Here is a 16,727-nt window from a genome sequence, read left to right as displayed (position 1 = left end):
CCACTGTACATTAACCAATCAGAGTGAGGCGATTATGCCTATTAAGCCGAGCTCTACCAGCCATTTGTTATTATAACAAAACCTGCTCTCTCTTGCCTATCACTCACATAATTTTCCGAGAGGTGGTGGAGAGGTAGCCTCCAGAATATATTTTCAACCCGAAGCTGCATAGAGGTAAGCCGAGGTTTCATTAGTAGAAATAGGGGCTGAAAAAGTGTTTAGAGGCTTCTGGAATTGGATAGACGTTCCTATTAACTTGGTACCCTTTCGTGTAATTTCATACTTATCGTCTCGCCTGATTTCCGTTTACATGGCTGTAGAGAACTACGCATCATGCATAGTAAACGGAGCTAACTTTCTGTTCAAAGTATTAAGCGCGCCGCGTTCGGTTGAAAATTTCCTTTAACGAATTTCCATCCATGAGGAGCACGCATGGAATGGTGTTACGCAACTATAATTAAGGTCATTCAAGGTTACACTTCTGTTCATCGCTTTTGTGTCCCGGCCTTGTGATTTCGTTATGTAAAATCACTTGAATGCGATCTCCTTAGCCGGTTCAATTTCGCATTTCTGTGGTCACTGTTTTACAAAATTTGACTGGAAGTCTAGCAATCGAGAGTAATAAAGTAAGTGATTTGACTCTTCAATTGAATGTAAACAGTAGAGCGACTGTTAGAACAGATGTACATGTAGAAGAGAACTAACTTTATTCTTAAGTAGAATCAGTCTCTTCTAGCAGATCCTTACAAATTTGTGTATTACATGAGCCTTTTTAACGGTTGACGCTCAAAAACATGGATTTTCTAGAGAGACAAATTTAGAATGTTACCAATGATGAAAATACAGATCACATGTACCGGTTGTGATTGTGTTCCCACGTGTCTATCTCAAGGCTAACGTCTACACCTTAAATTTCCTGTGATCGTAAACATAGAACAGAAGAGAAGACTGTTTGAAACGAGTAGCATTATTCAAATCTGTGTGATACTAAATAATGTTAAATGTATGTTGCGATGATTTGTCACCAGAATTATTGGGACACCGAAGGGTAATTTTGATTCATGTGTCACAACAGGTTTTAAAAAACAGGAAAAGCATATATCGGCATGCTAAAAACTGAGCTAATTTTGGAAAAAATTTCGTAAAGGGGGTCTTGAAGCTCTACACATGACACTAGTATGACACATCATAGGTAATATTCATTTGCTTACATTAATCATGTAATCATACAGAACGTTTTGTCTCAGTTTGCACAAGAGTTGTCTCAGTTTGCACAAGAGTTGTCTGTGTTTGTGGATATTAAAAACATGTGAAAATCCAATTTCATTTTCCACTCACCAGATCAATGGACAACACATCCAAGTGATTAGAATATTTTGAAGTATTATTCAACATAACATCTGTACATGGGTGTACATACACATGTATTTAAATTTATGAAAGATGTTTGTTTTAAAGGTTTTATGAAAAAATAATGATATCTAAATGCTTGAATGCAACACCAGTCCTTGATTTCATGATTATAATTTTCAAGTGGTGACAAGTGTTATTGAGAAAGGTTATATGCTAAGGAGATGATATTCTCAAAGCCCAAAATCTACTAGAGACGAAAAACATTTCAAGCAAAGTACTTTGTAAAGGTTTAAAAATATGTGGACCTTAGCATTGCTGTTTTTTTTTTTTTTGAGGTTAATTACACTCAGATCAAGGTACACAAATGTTGTAGAAATTGGCAAATAACCATGCAGTGGTACTAAGACAGGAAAAGCACTTAGTAGGTGGTGGGTCCTGCATTATGGTGTGGTGGTGCAGTCCAGGGGTCAGGCAAAATATTCAAAATCTTCTCAGAGTTAGGTCCAAAATACATCATTTGGACTTTTATACTATGAAGTGAGTTCCAGTTGTTGCATGTGCAACTGAATACCATACTTTAGCAGGTTTCTTGGTTAAAATGTTTTTTTGCCTTGTTCTTGTAAAAGGCTAGGCAGTGTGATTAGATGAGTTAGTGGAAACTGGCAAGGCTTTAACCCTTTCACTCCCAAGATTTCATTAGTAATTCTCCTGACTGTCTGCCATACAATTTATGTGATGTTAGTGTGGAGAATTTGGAACTGGATCGACCAATAATCCCCAAATTGATATTTTTTCTATTCTCATAACTTGTCTGCTATATATTGTACTGATAGTGTGAGGGGAAATTCTCTCTCGGTCACTAGTGGGACTTAAAGGATCAAGAATTGGCATCCTGAGGAAAATGGCTGGGAAAATAAAATGTATTTGTATAGGTAATCACATGATTTCGAGTGCAATTTGGAATAAATAAGCATGAGTAAATTTTTTTAAAGACTAACAAAATTGCACGAGCCTATAGGGCCAGTGCAATTTGTGGTCTTTGAAAAAATTAACAAGTGTTTATTTATTCCAAATTGCACGAGAAAAATCATGTGATTATGTGTTAATAATATACATGGAAAAATACGAGATGGCTTACCATAATTAAATATAAGCAAAGCGCACATCAAGTGCTAAAATAATTTATTCAAACCGTGTGTTCGGTCAAAACAACTGCGTACAATCAAAACAATAATAAATTATGCAATGATATCATCACAAAAAAATATCTTCTGCAAAAAAGTTCAAAGTCAGGCTAAACAGTTCAAGGAATTGTTCAGTCTGTATCCTAATCACTTTCGATGAAATGGAATCGTCGTTTCCGAGGCTTAACCATGTTTGTTTTTAATTCTGGTGTTGGATCGCTCAAGCAAAGTGTTAAGCTGGGTTGGCTCGTAATTTTTTATTTCCTCGGCAATTCCCTTCTCTAAACACCACTTTTTCCAAACCGACAACCAAAAAGCAGTGCTTTTTACAGTGTTTTCATTGTTTAAGCTGTTTTTCAGCTGTGGTGGCAAAGAAAGCCTACTTAAAATGCCGGCCATTGTTTCGCTCGCAAATTATCAAATTTTCAATTTTGTTGTGACATCCAAGGCTCGCATTTTATTGGCTATCTGTGAGTTTCTTTGATTATTGACCAATCAGAATGTCTGATTTCTTTCTTTCTTTGCACTGAATTAACCCTCTTCTGCACTGAATTAACTCTCTTCTGCACTGAATTACCTGAAAACTGCATTTATCTTCACCAATCAGAACTGAGTAATTTTTCCATGTATATTATTAATAGGGAAAGAGAATAAATGACAGCTGTAAGAGAAATTGAAGTGTGAACAAGCAAAACATGTTGGTCTGCAGGGTAGCAGCATTGCAGTCAAAATGTTACAATTTTAAATTCACAGCTTGATTCTACAGTTGATAGTGACTTAAAATAATGATGAAACAACTGAAGAAAAAAATCCATTGTGGTATGTCTTCCCTTTGAAGAGAAAAAATGGCACCTGATAAATTTTAGCCTGCCTTTGTTTTAAGGGGGTGAGTGATGGTCAAAAGGAGAGAGAGAGGGAACTGTTAAAATTACTCCTTTTCTTTTCCAGTTACTTCCTCCACTGTCAACTTAACCCTTTAACTCCTAAGATTAGATTGTTATTTCTCCTCCCTAGCTGCTACACACTTCCTTGTAAACAAGTTACAAGAATTTAATGTTAGATCAAGCTCACAGCTTATACCTAACAAGTTTGGGTATTCTTATTACCTGTTTGCTGAACAGTGTATGGATGTTGTAGGAAGAAGTTATATTTTACTCACTTGTGGGAGTTAAATGGTGAAACACAGTTAACTGGATAAATGAGTACAATCAGGGCGTGAAATTGCGCCTAATACAGGCGCCAATGCGACTAAATTTTTCACTTTGGCGACCAAATCCTGAAAGTTAGTCGCCAAATTGGCGACTACAACGTTTCATCATAACCTTACCAAGAGATATAGTGAATTAAATAAATTTGCAAAGATAAATCCGCGGCGAACTTCCTCGTTAAGTTTGTTTCCAAAACGTAGCACATGCATCTCGATCGATAACTAGACGCCATCTTGGATTTAGATGAGCCTGAAGGTTGTATATCATACATCCTAGTGTCCACTTTGTAGCACGTTAAAGATCTTTTCCCTAACCTAATTTTAGAGGGTCTATCTAGAACGCTGACAGCGTAAAGAAAGATTTTGTTTGTCTTTGAAAATGGCGACCAACTTTTTTTTGAATTGGCTACCACTTTGAAGAATTTAGGAGCCAAGTGGCTATCAGAAAAAAAAAGTTAATTTCACGCCCAGTGCAAGCTTAAAAAATATAAACTTGCCCTTATAAGACACCTGCATCACAGGCTATATAGATTCTATTATTTATTTCATCTTCTTTGTTTGTTTTTTTTTTGTCTTTTTCAACAAAATACTTGTGCCTAATCTGAAAGGCTTGAAAAATCTCTATCTCGAGAAGGCAACCCTTTATTAGCCCTTTTTTTAACCCTTTACACCCAAACATCAGTATGCATATTCTCCATACTGTTCTCGATACATTTATCTAGGTGCTGATTAGGAGAATTGTTTAAACAATCAAGAGCCCCTTGAATTGTTGATTGTGACTTTCATGAGTGATTTGAGGGTGATATTGTAAGGAGAAATTAGATGCTAGTCACTCTAAGTAGGAAAAGGGTTAACAGAATTCTGATCCTTTGACTGGAAATCACCATGACCATGTAGGTAGGAAGGAAACTAAGAGGATTGATTCGGGTAACCTGTTCCTGCAGGGTGAATCTTGGGGTGTTTTCCTTGCTAAGGAATCACTTTCAGGCCAACATTGTCCTGAGTTGGCTGCTAATCCATTGAGTTACCCCACCTTGTAATGTGAGCACAGTCTTAAGTGTCTTGCTAAGGATATAACACAAACACAATGCATGGCTTGAAGCTGGAATAGTTACTCATTTTAATTCGTTTGACGTGCTTGTTGTTAGGGTTTTTTGCCTTCTCAAGGTAATTGTAAGTTTGCCCTGTTTGCTAAAAAGAGACATAGAATTACTCAGCCAGATTTTGGAAATCATTCTTTTAAAAAAGATCATTATTTCAGAAGTGTTGGGTTCAAATCTCAATCACCCTTCATTGAGTTGCAATTTCTGATCGTTCTTAAATCAAGCCTGTCTTCGGTCATTTCACAATAAATCATTCTTTAATTTGATAAATCCGGGTTATTCGCGCCATATAAATTTTGAAACCTATGTTTCTTTTTTTCTTTTGAAACACGAGAGCCTGCTTACAAGCCAGACAGACGGCAGTTAGAGATTTATTAGAGGCTGCGTTACACTGATAGAACTTGAATTCTTAGGTCACTTTCTCCGCTATTTTATTATTTTTTTGAATGAGGAAAAAATCGCTTTGGATAGACGGTAGAAGAATTGATATTATTCCATTTACCACTTTTGCAAAACGATCCTTGATGATATCGATGAAATACAGAGAGGGTTAAACTGTATAATTCGGACGCGTTTAATTGCGTCTGAAGTTTCCAACGCTGCGGCGTTTGTTGCTATAAGGCCCCGACAAATTATTCAACTGAAACCAAAAACACCTGCACCAGCTTTCTCTCTTATTGGCCCATAGGTGTAAACAAACTTGGTTTGAATCGTTGAAGCTTGGCATGCGTTTTTGCTCCCTGTGTGACAACCAGCGAAATACACAAGTACTGTTTGCTTACAAATTATCTGCGAGAAAAGCGGGTATCTAGTTTTTTTATTAGTAGTAGTAGTGGTAGTACTGTACTAGAAACCGAATTGTAAGACGCTGTGCTCAAGCGGAGAAATTTCTCCGACAACACCGCGCCTTGTTGAAGATTTAATTTGCTTCAGCGCTCAGTTCACGCGTGGATACAAGGTAAACAGTGTCGTTACTTTGGTGGATCATGAATGTATGTTTACCATGTAATCCCGCAAGAAATTTTAATTGGGTTTTGGTAAGATTTTGTAAAATGTCGCGTAAATTGTGTAACTACGAAAAACTTTACTTTTCCAAGTTTAGTGTCGCGACTGTGTGACTCGCAACTTTTTCTTTTTGTTTCAATTGCCCGTACTTTCGCTTTCTGTTTCTAAAAAAGTCTTATAAAATTTGGGTGTGGTAAATTTTAATGAGAAAGAAAATACTGTAAACATCAGAAGTAACAGAATTTTCTCCGATTAAATTTTAGCAAGAATCTATCCACGATTTATGTATAACAGGCAGATCATAAAGTGATTCGTTTTGTTTGGAAAAATATATGCTCGACTTGTTTGGACATTAAATTTGTCATAATTTAATTGGAAATAAGTTTTATAACAAATTCATTTTCCGCTGCCTAAAATAGTTCTTTCATATTTACTCTTAACCTAAATGCCAAATATTTGCTTCTAAACGTGCAGTTGAAAATTTGGACCCTTCTTGGAATGCGTTCTCTGATATTGCACAATTTCCTTTTTCCCCTAACTTATTTTGCTGTAATGTGATATTTAAGGAATAGTTTGTGGAATACGAACTCTCGTACAAGTTACGAAAGCAATTAACTTTAAAGGGTATTTTTGCAATCCTCAAGTTGAATTCTTCAGAAACTGCGAGGTTTTTCCTCCAGGTACAAAGAAATCGTTTCTTAACTGAATGTTGATTGGGGCTTATCGCAAAATTACGTGACAACTATTCATGTCACCTTCGGCGCTCGTGTCACGCAATCGTTACAATTGTTTTCTCCTCACTGCACGCGTGTGTTTTCTTTTTATGTAACTGAGTAGAAACGAGGCGCTATATTTGTTGTAATGTATCACAGGGCGTGAAATTAACTTTTTTTTCTGATAGCCACTTGGCTCCTAAATTCTTCAAAGTGGTAGCCAATTCAAAAAAAGTTGGTCGCCATTTTCAAAGACAAACAAAATCTTTCTTTACGCTGTCAGCGTTCTAGATAGGCCCTCCAAAATTAAGTTAGGGAAAAGATCTTTAACGTGCTACAAAGTGGACACTAGGATGGATGATATACAACGTTCAGGCTTATCTAAATCAAAAATGGCGTCTAGTTATCGATCGAGATGCATGTGCTACGTTTTGGAAACAAACTTAACGAGGAAGTTTGCTGCGGATTTATCTTTGCAATTTTTTAAAATTCTCTATATCTCTTGGTAAGGTTTTAATGAAACGTTCTAGTCGCCAATTTGGCGACTAACTTTCAGGATTTGGTCGCCAAAGTGAAAAATTTAGTCGCATTGGCGCCTGTATTAGGCGCAATTTCACGCCCTGAATTATCAGTATATTCAATTTACACGGTTTTCTGACAATAATGCAAACAAATTTGTTATTCAGTTACTTGATTGTGATCATGATCTTCACAGGTGAATAAAGAAGGCTGATAGGAACGATGACGACCACCACTCAACGTCTTGTAGATTACTACCACTGGGCCATTGGTAACGGTGGTAAGTATTATTGACTCCTTGGCTTCCTGCTTAGTTCCCTGCACCCTCCATCTACCAATGGCACCACCCAGCTTCTCACTACCTACCTTCCTACTTCACTATCGTCCCACTAACCTCTCTACCTTAATATTGACATCAACGGTTTTCATTTCAGACCCAAAAACTGAGGAATGGCCACTTGTAGCCACACCTTGGCCAACCATCGCTCTAGTGGCGATGTACCTGTTCATCGTGAAGGTCGGACCCAAAGTGATGGAGAATAGGAAGGCCTACGAACTACGAGAAATTCTCGTAGTTTACAACTTCGCACTTGTGCTTCTGTCCGGATGGATGATGTATGAAGTGAGTTATTGATCTTGCTAGGTGGTGTATTTCATGGTATGGTACACTATGTCGATTTAAGTCACCATTTTAGGAAGTGTCTCTCAAAAGACGTATTGTACCTGACACCTCTTGCTTGTTTTAATCTGCAGTTCATCGCCGCTGTTATGGATATACCCAATTTCAATCTTCTCTGTGATGCTGTGCCTTACGTACGTGACGATGCAAGACAAAACCGGGTAGGTGATTTAATAATCTAAAATTGCTTAGAATTCTTGAAAATTTAACAGGTAAAAGGATTGCTTTGGCTATTTGAAATTTTCGTTTACCTGTCGTGCATCAATTAAGGGAGAACACTGTGTTTGGAACAACATGTTACCAGGACGCAAGATCAAATGCAGTAATTTGTGCTGGTAAATTATAGGTAGCACCTTAACGAGCCTCTAAGTGGACGGGAGAAGATGGTGAGGTTTAAAAGGATGAAGAAGAGCAAAAGATTCATCCGTGCATAGCGAGTTCCCAGAAAAAATCGTGTAATTGAAGTGGTACGAAGCGGAAGAGTCAGAGAGAACTTGTCTCTAACTATTTTATTCTCTCTTTCTTCTTCCCAGCTGGCTCGAGTTTGCTATGTATATTGGATGTCAAAGTTTGTGGAGTATTTTGACACTGTAAGTGTGCAGTGGGCAGTTATGATCCTGTGTCTTGAATTGATCTAAAGGGAAGGACCTTAAGCAAACTATCACAAAGACGGCGACGAGGACGTTGCAAAACAAAAGATCTAATAGGCTAAATAGTAGCTCAGTACGTGCGTTTTAAAACTTTGTTCATCATTAAGTGGAATCACCAAAATTTGTGTGGTCTGAGAACAGAAAATCCTGTCGGCAAGCTATTTAAGTTACCAGTTTGACTCAGCGCTACTCACCAACATTATGCTAAAGTTGAGGTGTGTTGCCATAAGAGACGGTAAAAACATGCAGCGATTCGCGAAGTTCTGACGCAAAATATAGATTTCTTTTTCAATCTACGTCTTCCTCGGTGTTCCCTTCATGACTGCTTGACGTGATAACGACGGCCAATGAGAAGAAGGTCGCTGTAACAAGTCGTTACTGGTCTCAGTTTGTAATTTTATTGGTTCAGACGGTGACGCCACTTTACGTGACCACCTAACCCCTGTTTTGGTTTATTACTAATCTCGAAGAATTATACTTAAAAGTGAAAGAATTTTAACCCAATGCGTTCAAAAGCCGTGTCGTATCATGCCTAAGTTTTCCCAATTGATCTTGCGCAACTGCAATAACTTTCTGGTAATGTTTCACATCTGACAGCCAATTATTCAGTTTCTGTGCGGAGGGAATTACCTAGGTAAGTGTAGTGTGGTGTTCGTCCGCACTGAATCGTGGGAAGGATAACAATTTTGTATTTTTATTTGCAGTTTTTCTTTATTCTCCGCAAGAAGAACAACCAAGTGTCATTCCTGCACGTATATCACCACGCCAGCATGTGTGTGCTCTGGTGGATGGTGTGTAAATGGGTACCCGGTAAGTATAAGGAGGGGGCAGTTCTTGAGTGTATATTGGTAGGACGTTTTACCTTTTTGTGTTTGAGTGTGAGATGCTCTCATTTGTGGAAATACAAATTACTTCAATTAGTTTTCATCGTGAAGTTCAAGAGAAAATGCTTGCAGAGTGGGCAAAGTAGAGCTGTACAATCTTGGAAGGAACTTAATTACATTGAAGAAGTTGATTAAAAGGCTGCCTCAACAATTTCAATGAAAGGAAAATTGACTTTGAATGTCCTTCAAGAACAACACAACGACAACAAGAACAACATTGATAACATGACATGGGAATTTTTTTTGGAAAACTATTCATGGTAGCCTTTAAACTTTGAGTTTCTTTGAAAGTTTGTTCAAACTGACTTTTTCTATTTTTCCCTTTTTTTTCCAGGTGGTGTCTGTAAGTATACTTTCTTTCTTTGAATCCTGAATCGTTTTACCCAAAACTGTCTGTGTTTATAACAAGTTCACCAACGTGATATTTCTCTTCTTCCTAGCTTACTTCGGTGCTACATGCAATAGCTTTGTTCACGTGATCATGTATGCTTATTATGGTCTGTCTGCGATCGGTCCTCAAATGCGGCCTTACCTTTGGTGGAAGCGTTACATTACCAAGCTTCAACTGGTAAGTAAATTTGTTTCGACTTAGAACTCGTTGTTATAAGTAGGCGTAGTCCACTGTCACTCTGAATGCATGGGGTAAATTTCGATTGGTGGAGAATTATCACGAGGGAATTAAATGATAAGCCAATCAAGACTCTGCAAACAAAGGAAAAGTACGCAAAGCCGGTTGTGTGAGCTTGGGCCTTAAATTGTGCGCATGACACTGCATGGTGCGTTCATAGAAGGCCTGTGATTTGACATGTTAAAATCAAATTGATGGCGTCAATCCCCGGAGGACTGTACGACGTCTCTTATTGGTCATCATTCGGGCGTGCGAAGCAACAACCAATCGTGTGCGATATTGAACACATAGAACAAATTCTCTCTTTACTTTTTTCATGGACTGGTATCCGATGGATAACTTTGTCAGAAATGGTTAAAAACCAATTTAGCAATTGTCTTGAGAATTTATTCTCTCCATTTGACTACCAAATAGTGGGATTACTTTAATTGTTTAACCTCTACATCTTACAACATCCCCTTTCATGCAAGAACCAAAAGGCGGGTTTACCTACCGTGGTGTAGCCGGTCTCCTTGAAGTGTTTTGAGCAGCTGTTCTTGGCTAGGAATCTCGTTAACCCTTTAACTCCCAGAAGCGATTAACATGTAACCTCTCTCTTAAACGTCCACATAATTTTCAGCAAATGCTCAATACTTATGTCAAGTTTTAACCTTGTTCTAACACCAAATTATTGTGACTAATTTGCAAGGAAATTTGTAGCAGCTAAAGGGGAGAGAATTAACAATCAGATCTGGGAAGTTAACAGGTTAAGCTATAACTGTTTACTGATTGCTTTAATATGACCAGTGGAATAACCGTCGACGGTCTTGTTAACACTTGTGCGATGCGCAGGAGTAGGAGCCAACCTCAAAAGCGGAGTTGATTTTCTTCCCTGGCGCGTCTGATCAGTGAAATTAATCCTCAGGGGAGAGAGGCCTAACTTAGCCACGCGGTTTAAGTTCATTATTTTTTGTCAATTATTTTCCAACTTCATATGCAAAAACTTCAGTCTACAATATATCAACAACAGCAGAGGATGATCTTCAAAAGGCCCTGGCATGCACAGCTACATGGGATCAGAACTTGCTAGCGATTATCCCTAATTAATTAAGGATAAAAGTACAAAACATGGTTAACCTTTATTCTGCGCTACCTGCGTGAGTATCGAATATTACGTCGCTTTGCCAGAAGTTAGGCACAAAAAATTCTTGAACTCCTCAAAAAAAACTTCTGCTTATCTCACAAGTGTGAAGAAGCCGTAAAAATTGTTAAGAAAGACTCGTGGGGTTTTTACTTAGAATAAGTTAACTGGAATTAGTGATTAATGTAAAGTTTAATAAAACTCTAACATTATCGGTCCCTTGACTGGTCTCTTATTAACTCATTCACGTTTTAAATTAACTTTAACTTTATACCAGGGTATTGCGGCTTTTTGATTAAAAAAAAAAACTTTTAATACAAGTGATAACATCATAAATACCTCGGTGAAATATGATACTCTCGACAAAGGTAATCCATTAATCAGATCATTTGATGTAACTTTCTGAGTCGTCTTTGGGATGGTGTTGGAATTTCTCGACAAGTACAGGTATGCTAAACGGAACTTGTTTTTATCGACAAGCAGCACTCTTTTCATGTTAAGTTTTTAGGTTTATGAGGATAGTGAGCGAGACGCTAACGTCATTATCTGTGAATACGATGTATGTTTAGTTTCTCAGTCTAGAGCTCTTAGAGAAGGAAGTCTTGTTGTGCATACTTTGGATCAGAATCGTGGGATTTACTTTTTTTTTTAATCATAACTCAAGGAATTCGCCTCGACAAACCTGTGACCATTGGAGATACGCAATGCATAGCGTTTACTGTGTGTTTGCGCTGCTTTATATTTCCTATTACATAATAACATATCAGTCTGGGAAAAAAAATTTGGAAACAGTATACATAGATTTATTTTTCTCTCAAAATAGTAATCTCATGATTTCTCGAAACTCAAGGTGACGCCACTCTGTGAATGCTTTAGCGTTATAGCGCTGCTTTATATCAAGGCGAATCCCGTACAGGTTTATGTGTGGAAGTTTTCGGGAAAAGTTCTCTGGACTTGTTGCTATTTAGTTATGTAGGTATTCTGTAGGAGCTATTTGTAACAACTTTTTCAGGTAGATATGTCAGTCAGCTGATGTGACTTCATAGAACGTTCTCTTGATGTAGAAAGAAATCCAAAATTAACAGCGGAGCCTGCATCGCGTGCAGCGAAACTCCATACTTGTAAAAAATTGTACTAATACTAGTAGTTTCCTAGGAGAGTGAGGTACTGAAAAGTAACTGATAATATGCTTTGGCAGTGAAATACTTGAAAGTTACAGTGTCTTTCTTTTTTCAGTATACGAACAATGCCATGATAGCAAGCTCTATTTTGTTAATAGGAGCGGAATATGCCAATTTTATTTTGAGTCACAACTGCCCAACATGATTTCATCAGCTTAACGTTTTTCATAATCTAAAACTATGTAAATTATTGAAGATTCTATAATCGGTACATTGTCCTTGGGTAGTCGTTAACAACTGGAATACTTCTGTGAAATGGAAAGGCTTCGAACCTCTGAGGCCAATATTGTTTGCTTCCTTTTTGCTGCTCTTGTTTGCTAGGTTATTTAATACCCGTGGGGGAAATTCTCATAGTAATTTCAACTCTCAAACTAAGTTGCAAGTCTCCTTATTTGGCCATATTGTTCAAAATGAAGGGGTATAACACATTTGAGATTTCACAATTTTCCACAAAACAGGATTGTTCCTCGGAGTTTTTTTCAATTGGACATAATTTGTTCCAACTGTTTGCTTTGCAGAGTTTTGTGATTGACCTTGCAATCTTGTGCTAGACACTCGGCCAATCAGGAGCTTTTATTGTTCCCTTGTGATACTTTCCTTTGTTCTGATTAGCCGTCGTGATTTCAATAGAAATGTGTGCAATAAGTTTCGTGTAGTGATGGCCTGTTTGTCTCATTCTTATTTTTAGACGCAATTCGCCGTGGTCATAGTGTCTGGCTTTTTTTCCTTGCTGGACCACGGTTGTAAATATCCAACTTGGGCGAAATGGGTCATGGTGTTTTACACCTTCATTATGATGGGATTGTTCACCAACTTTTACATAAAAACCTACCTGCAAAATAGGAGTAATAAAGAGAGCGGCAAAAAGAAAGCGTAGACTGGACTGGCGTGACTGGATACCGGAATGGACGAGCAAATGTGACTCAAATTAATTATTTTTGTATGTAAATTTTGGATATTTAATTTCTTATTTAACGGTGATGGGTTGACAAAGTTGAAGAATAATTATCAGGGAAACTGAATGGAAGAAAGACAGAATTTGTTTTGGGCAAACCATTTTACATTTTTGAAGTCGTAGCAGTAGAAAACCCTATGAATGAACAAAGAATGATATCTTTTACATAAAATATTTTATTATGCGACCCGTACAGCCTCGCACGTGCCTTTAATAAAAAAATTTCGTTAAAAAATCCTCGCAAGAGGGCCGTACGTGGTGGTGCCGTTAAGCAGGGCCGTACAAAACCATACAACCCAGGCAGATGCGAGCTTAAATAATTGGCTCTCGGTCATGACGCACGAACCTGGCTGCGCTCGGACCGTACGTCATGACCATGAGGAAAATATTTTCCCGTTCGACCCCTTAACTCAGTCAATAAGTACGTAGTTACACATTTATTGTACTTCCATACAGTGTAAACGATATTCGTGTTTTTTCGGATCGCAAGGTGTATGTAAAATTAATTTACGATAAGTTTGATGTTTGCAAAAAAAAAAAAGTACGAAGCCCCGATATAAAAACGTTTCTCTTTTTTTCTTTCTTTTTACCTTGAAACTTCTATTACCGGAATAACATGCAGAAAACCGGCCTATCCAATTGCAGGAAACGACCAATATTTTCTGAATTTTTTGTCGTTTTTGCTTGCGTTAGTTCTAAAAGCCGATTGTTAGAAGTGTATGAAGTTGAAACCATTGAATAAAGAGGGAAGGTTTCTAAAGAAACTGTGGTGCTGCGTCAGTGGGGAGGTATTGCAAAATATTTGGTTTAATCAACTGAGTTGATGGTGTAAATTGGCCACCGTAAAGAGTCTTTCAAGCTGACGTCTCGAGCGGTAGTTCTTCGTCAGAGCACTAATTGTTAAAACTGAATTTGTTTTAAACCTATCGTTCGTTTCATTGAATACAATTTTTTTGTTTTCTTTTGGTAACCTCTTAACAGTAGTGGCTCTGTAAGTTATACTGAAAACACTTCTTTCGATAATAAAATTGGTAGCGTGTTTGAACTTTTCAATCTTAATTAAACCATTGTGCACTTTTCCAACACCAATTTTTGGATTTGATGAACATGTAACCTCTCCCTACAACATCCATACATTATTCAGCAACAAGTAATGAGAATACTCAAACTTTTCAGGTAGAAATTATTGTGATCCAACACCAAATTTCTCATAACTTTTTTAAAATAAATATGCAAATGCAAGATGAAAGAATAAAGAATCAGATCTTCATGAGTTAAAATGCTTTTTTTTATTAGCCATTCAAGATAAAGTCGATGAAAAATGAATGCTAGTAATTCTTAAATTCTTAATATCGGGGGAAAAATGAAAAAAAACTGAGTTGTAAAACTGAGCATTTGATTGACGAAACTCATTAAAATCTTTAATGATTATCAAAAATGACTGTGGGAATCCAAGAAAACAACGACAAGTAAACAAAAACAACAAAATAAACGATCAAATCTTGGTATTCGTAGGCCTTCAATACCATGAATAGATTTCGAACTTTTTATCATCGTATTGCAGCAGTAAAATACTGCTGTTATGCAAAAGGAGTTAAAAAAAAATTTAATTAAAATAATACGCTCGGAACACTTCTCCTCGAATCAAGGTATCCGTAATTTCTCAGTAACGTCATTTTCTCTGTTAGCTCACGGGAGGAAACTCGTGGTGCCCAAAACGAAACTGACTTATATTTTCTGTTTTGTTTCTTTAAACAGACTCAGTTTGTACTTGTTTTGGTAGAGATTTGTGTGGCGTTGCACCTTGATTGCGGCTACAGTCGAAATCTGCTGTATGTATGTGCGGCTTACTCACTCTCCCTGCTTGTGCTGTTTGCCAATTTCTACATTAGATCTTACCTCGACAAAAACAAAAAATCCGAGTGATTAATGTAGTGGATAAGAGTTTTTGTTCTTCCCCCTTCCATTAAATTTTCACTTCTCTGCCGGATGTTTTCTGTACGTAATTTTTTTTATTTAAAAGTAAAATTTTTAAGTTATCAAACAACAGTCAGAGAACTTGAAGATTTAAAAAAGAACGATTGGCTGCGCAAATCTACTTTGTTTAAATCATTACTCTCAGCTTCATTGCTAAGAACATTTACTAAGCGAAAGGTGTGTTTTGGTGAAACAAAAGCTTCCCTAATATGAAGTCTTTTTGTTTGTCAGTTTGTCTTAGACACGGTGTTCAAATGATTAAAGATGACATTCCTTGCAGTATCACGCGCGATAGAGATGTTTGCAGTTATCAGTTTAAGCATTCTCGTGTACAAATATCACAGTCGCGGTAAAGATTATGTATAAAACCCCCCTTTCCTTTATTCCATAGCCACCTTGGTTCCTCCAAGGCTCTGTAACGTCATCCCTTTCGGCTTTTTCTCCACTACCACCGGTACTCTCGCGAGATTCTCCGCACGTTACCTGTTGCACGTCAGGTTCTTTGAATTGTCTTACACGCGAGTTTTATCTACAGACTTAAAAGTTCCAACTACCTTCTGATTATAATGCACAGAGATACTACGTGATTGTACTGCCCAGTAGTTTTCATTTGAATGGTGACACACACTAAGGTTTTATTCACCAGTTTAAAGTTATAAACACCGTTTGTTGACTTATAATATATAAATATACCTCTTACTTGGAAAATGTCTTTTCATGAAATGCTATCATTTAATGTATATGCATGAATTTTTACAAACATCAAAGATTGAATAAAAAAAATTGAAAAAATTCACCAATTTGTATGTATCCATTTATTGTAGTACAGCCCAGTTAACAGACCAAGCTCCCTGTTTAAAGTATCTCGTCGCAACCAAAGCGTGACAAATTTGTTCTTTCCTGATTTTGTTTCTCTAACAGATTTAATTTATGCTCATTTTGTTAGAGATCTCTACGGCTCTGTACCTTGATGGTGGCTTTCAGTCGAAACCAGTTGTATCTCAATGGCATTTATTTGATCTCTCTGATCGCACTGTTTGCAAACTTTTACATTCAGTCTTACCTGACAACAAAAAGTCCGAGTAAATAGTGCCCCAGATAGTTGTGTTTAATTTCCTGGTCAGAGCACGGTGAATCATTTCTTCTATTTTGAAAACCGCTCCAAATTTGTGATTTCTACTAGCAATTGATTGCCGAGCTGATTGCAGAATAAGTAACCACACTTATGTGATAGCATTAAAGAGTGCATTATGCAATGGGCATCATGCATTATGAAGTATGTGATTATAGTAGGTGCATGATAAGTTTAGAGAAAGTTTCAGAGCATGTGGCTTAGTTCTAATTTGAATTAATAATTAAAGTAACAAAATGGCAGCCAAGTATGTTTGGTATGTCGAGAAGTACTCTTAACAATCATGTGATACCAACCTTAAGCATGGTGGAAATAGAATCGTCTTGCATGAAATTTTGGTATGTAGAAGTAGGCAGGTGTGCACATTGAGATCTACTAGTTTATCTAGGCATGTCGAATTCGTTCCAGAACGTTTCTTTATCAGTGTGATTATGATA

General features: G+C 37.2%; 1 protein-coding gene across 1 annotated transcript; it reads left to right on the top strand.

Moving 5' to 3' along the window:
- The first annotated feature begins 34 nt into the window (after positions 1 to 34).
- Positions 35 to 13,945, top strand: LOC131795480 (very long chain fatty acid elongase 4). The gene is made up of 9 exons (XM_059113062.2): positions 35 to 174; positions 7,281 to 7,364; positions 7,519 to 7,706; positions 7,838 to 7,924; positions 8,297 to 8,353; positions 9,118 to 9,223; positions 9,632 to 9,640; positions 9,738 to 9,865; positions 12,915 to 13,945. Exons 2-9 carry the CDS (start codon positions 7,307 to 7,309, stop codon positions 13,101 to 13,103), a joined length of 822 nt encoding a protein of 273 aa, XP_058969045.2. The 5' UTR covers positions 35 to 174; positions 7,281 to 7,306; the 3' UTR covers positions 13,104 to 13,945.
- The last annotated feature ends 2,782 nt before the right edge of the window (positions 13,946 to 16,727 follow it).

Source organism: Pocillopora verrucosa, chromosome 8 (genome assembly GCF_036669915.1).
Source record: "Pocillopora verrucosa isolate sample1 chromosome 8, ASM3666991v2, whole genome shotgun sequence".
NCBI classification, from domain to species: Eukaryota; Metazoa; Cnidaria; class Anthozoa; order Scleractinia; family Pocilloporidae; genus Pocillopora; species Pocillopora verrucosa.
Note: the sequence above shows the minus strand (reverse complement) of the source record. Positions and strands in the feature narration are given on the sequence as shown.

Excerpts from the sequence above, each read along its gene's own strand:
- LOC131795480 (XM_059113062.2), top strand. The coding sequence starts at position 7,307 with ATGACGACCACCACTCAACGTCTTGTAGATTACTACCACTGGGCCATT. Across the intron at positions 7,707-7,837 it reads CCGGATGGATGATGTATGAA|TTCATCGCCGCTGTTATGGA; the intron begins GTGAGTTATTGA and ends TTTAATCTGCAG. Across the intron at positions 7,925-8,296 it reads ACGATGCAAGACAAAACCGG|CTGGCTCGAGTTTGCTATGT; the intron begins GTAGGTGATTTA and ends TCTTCTTCCCAG.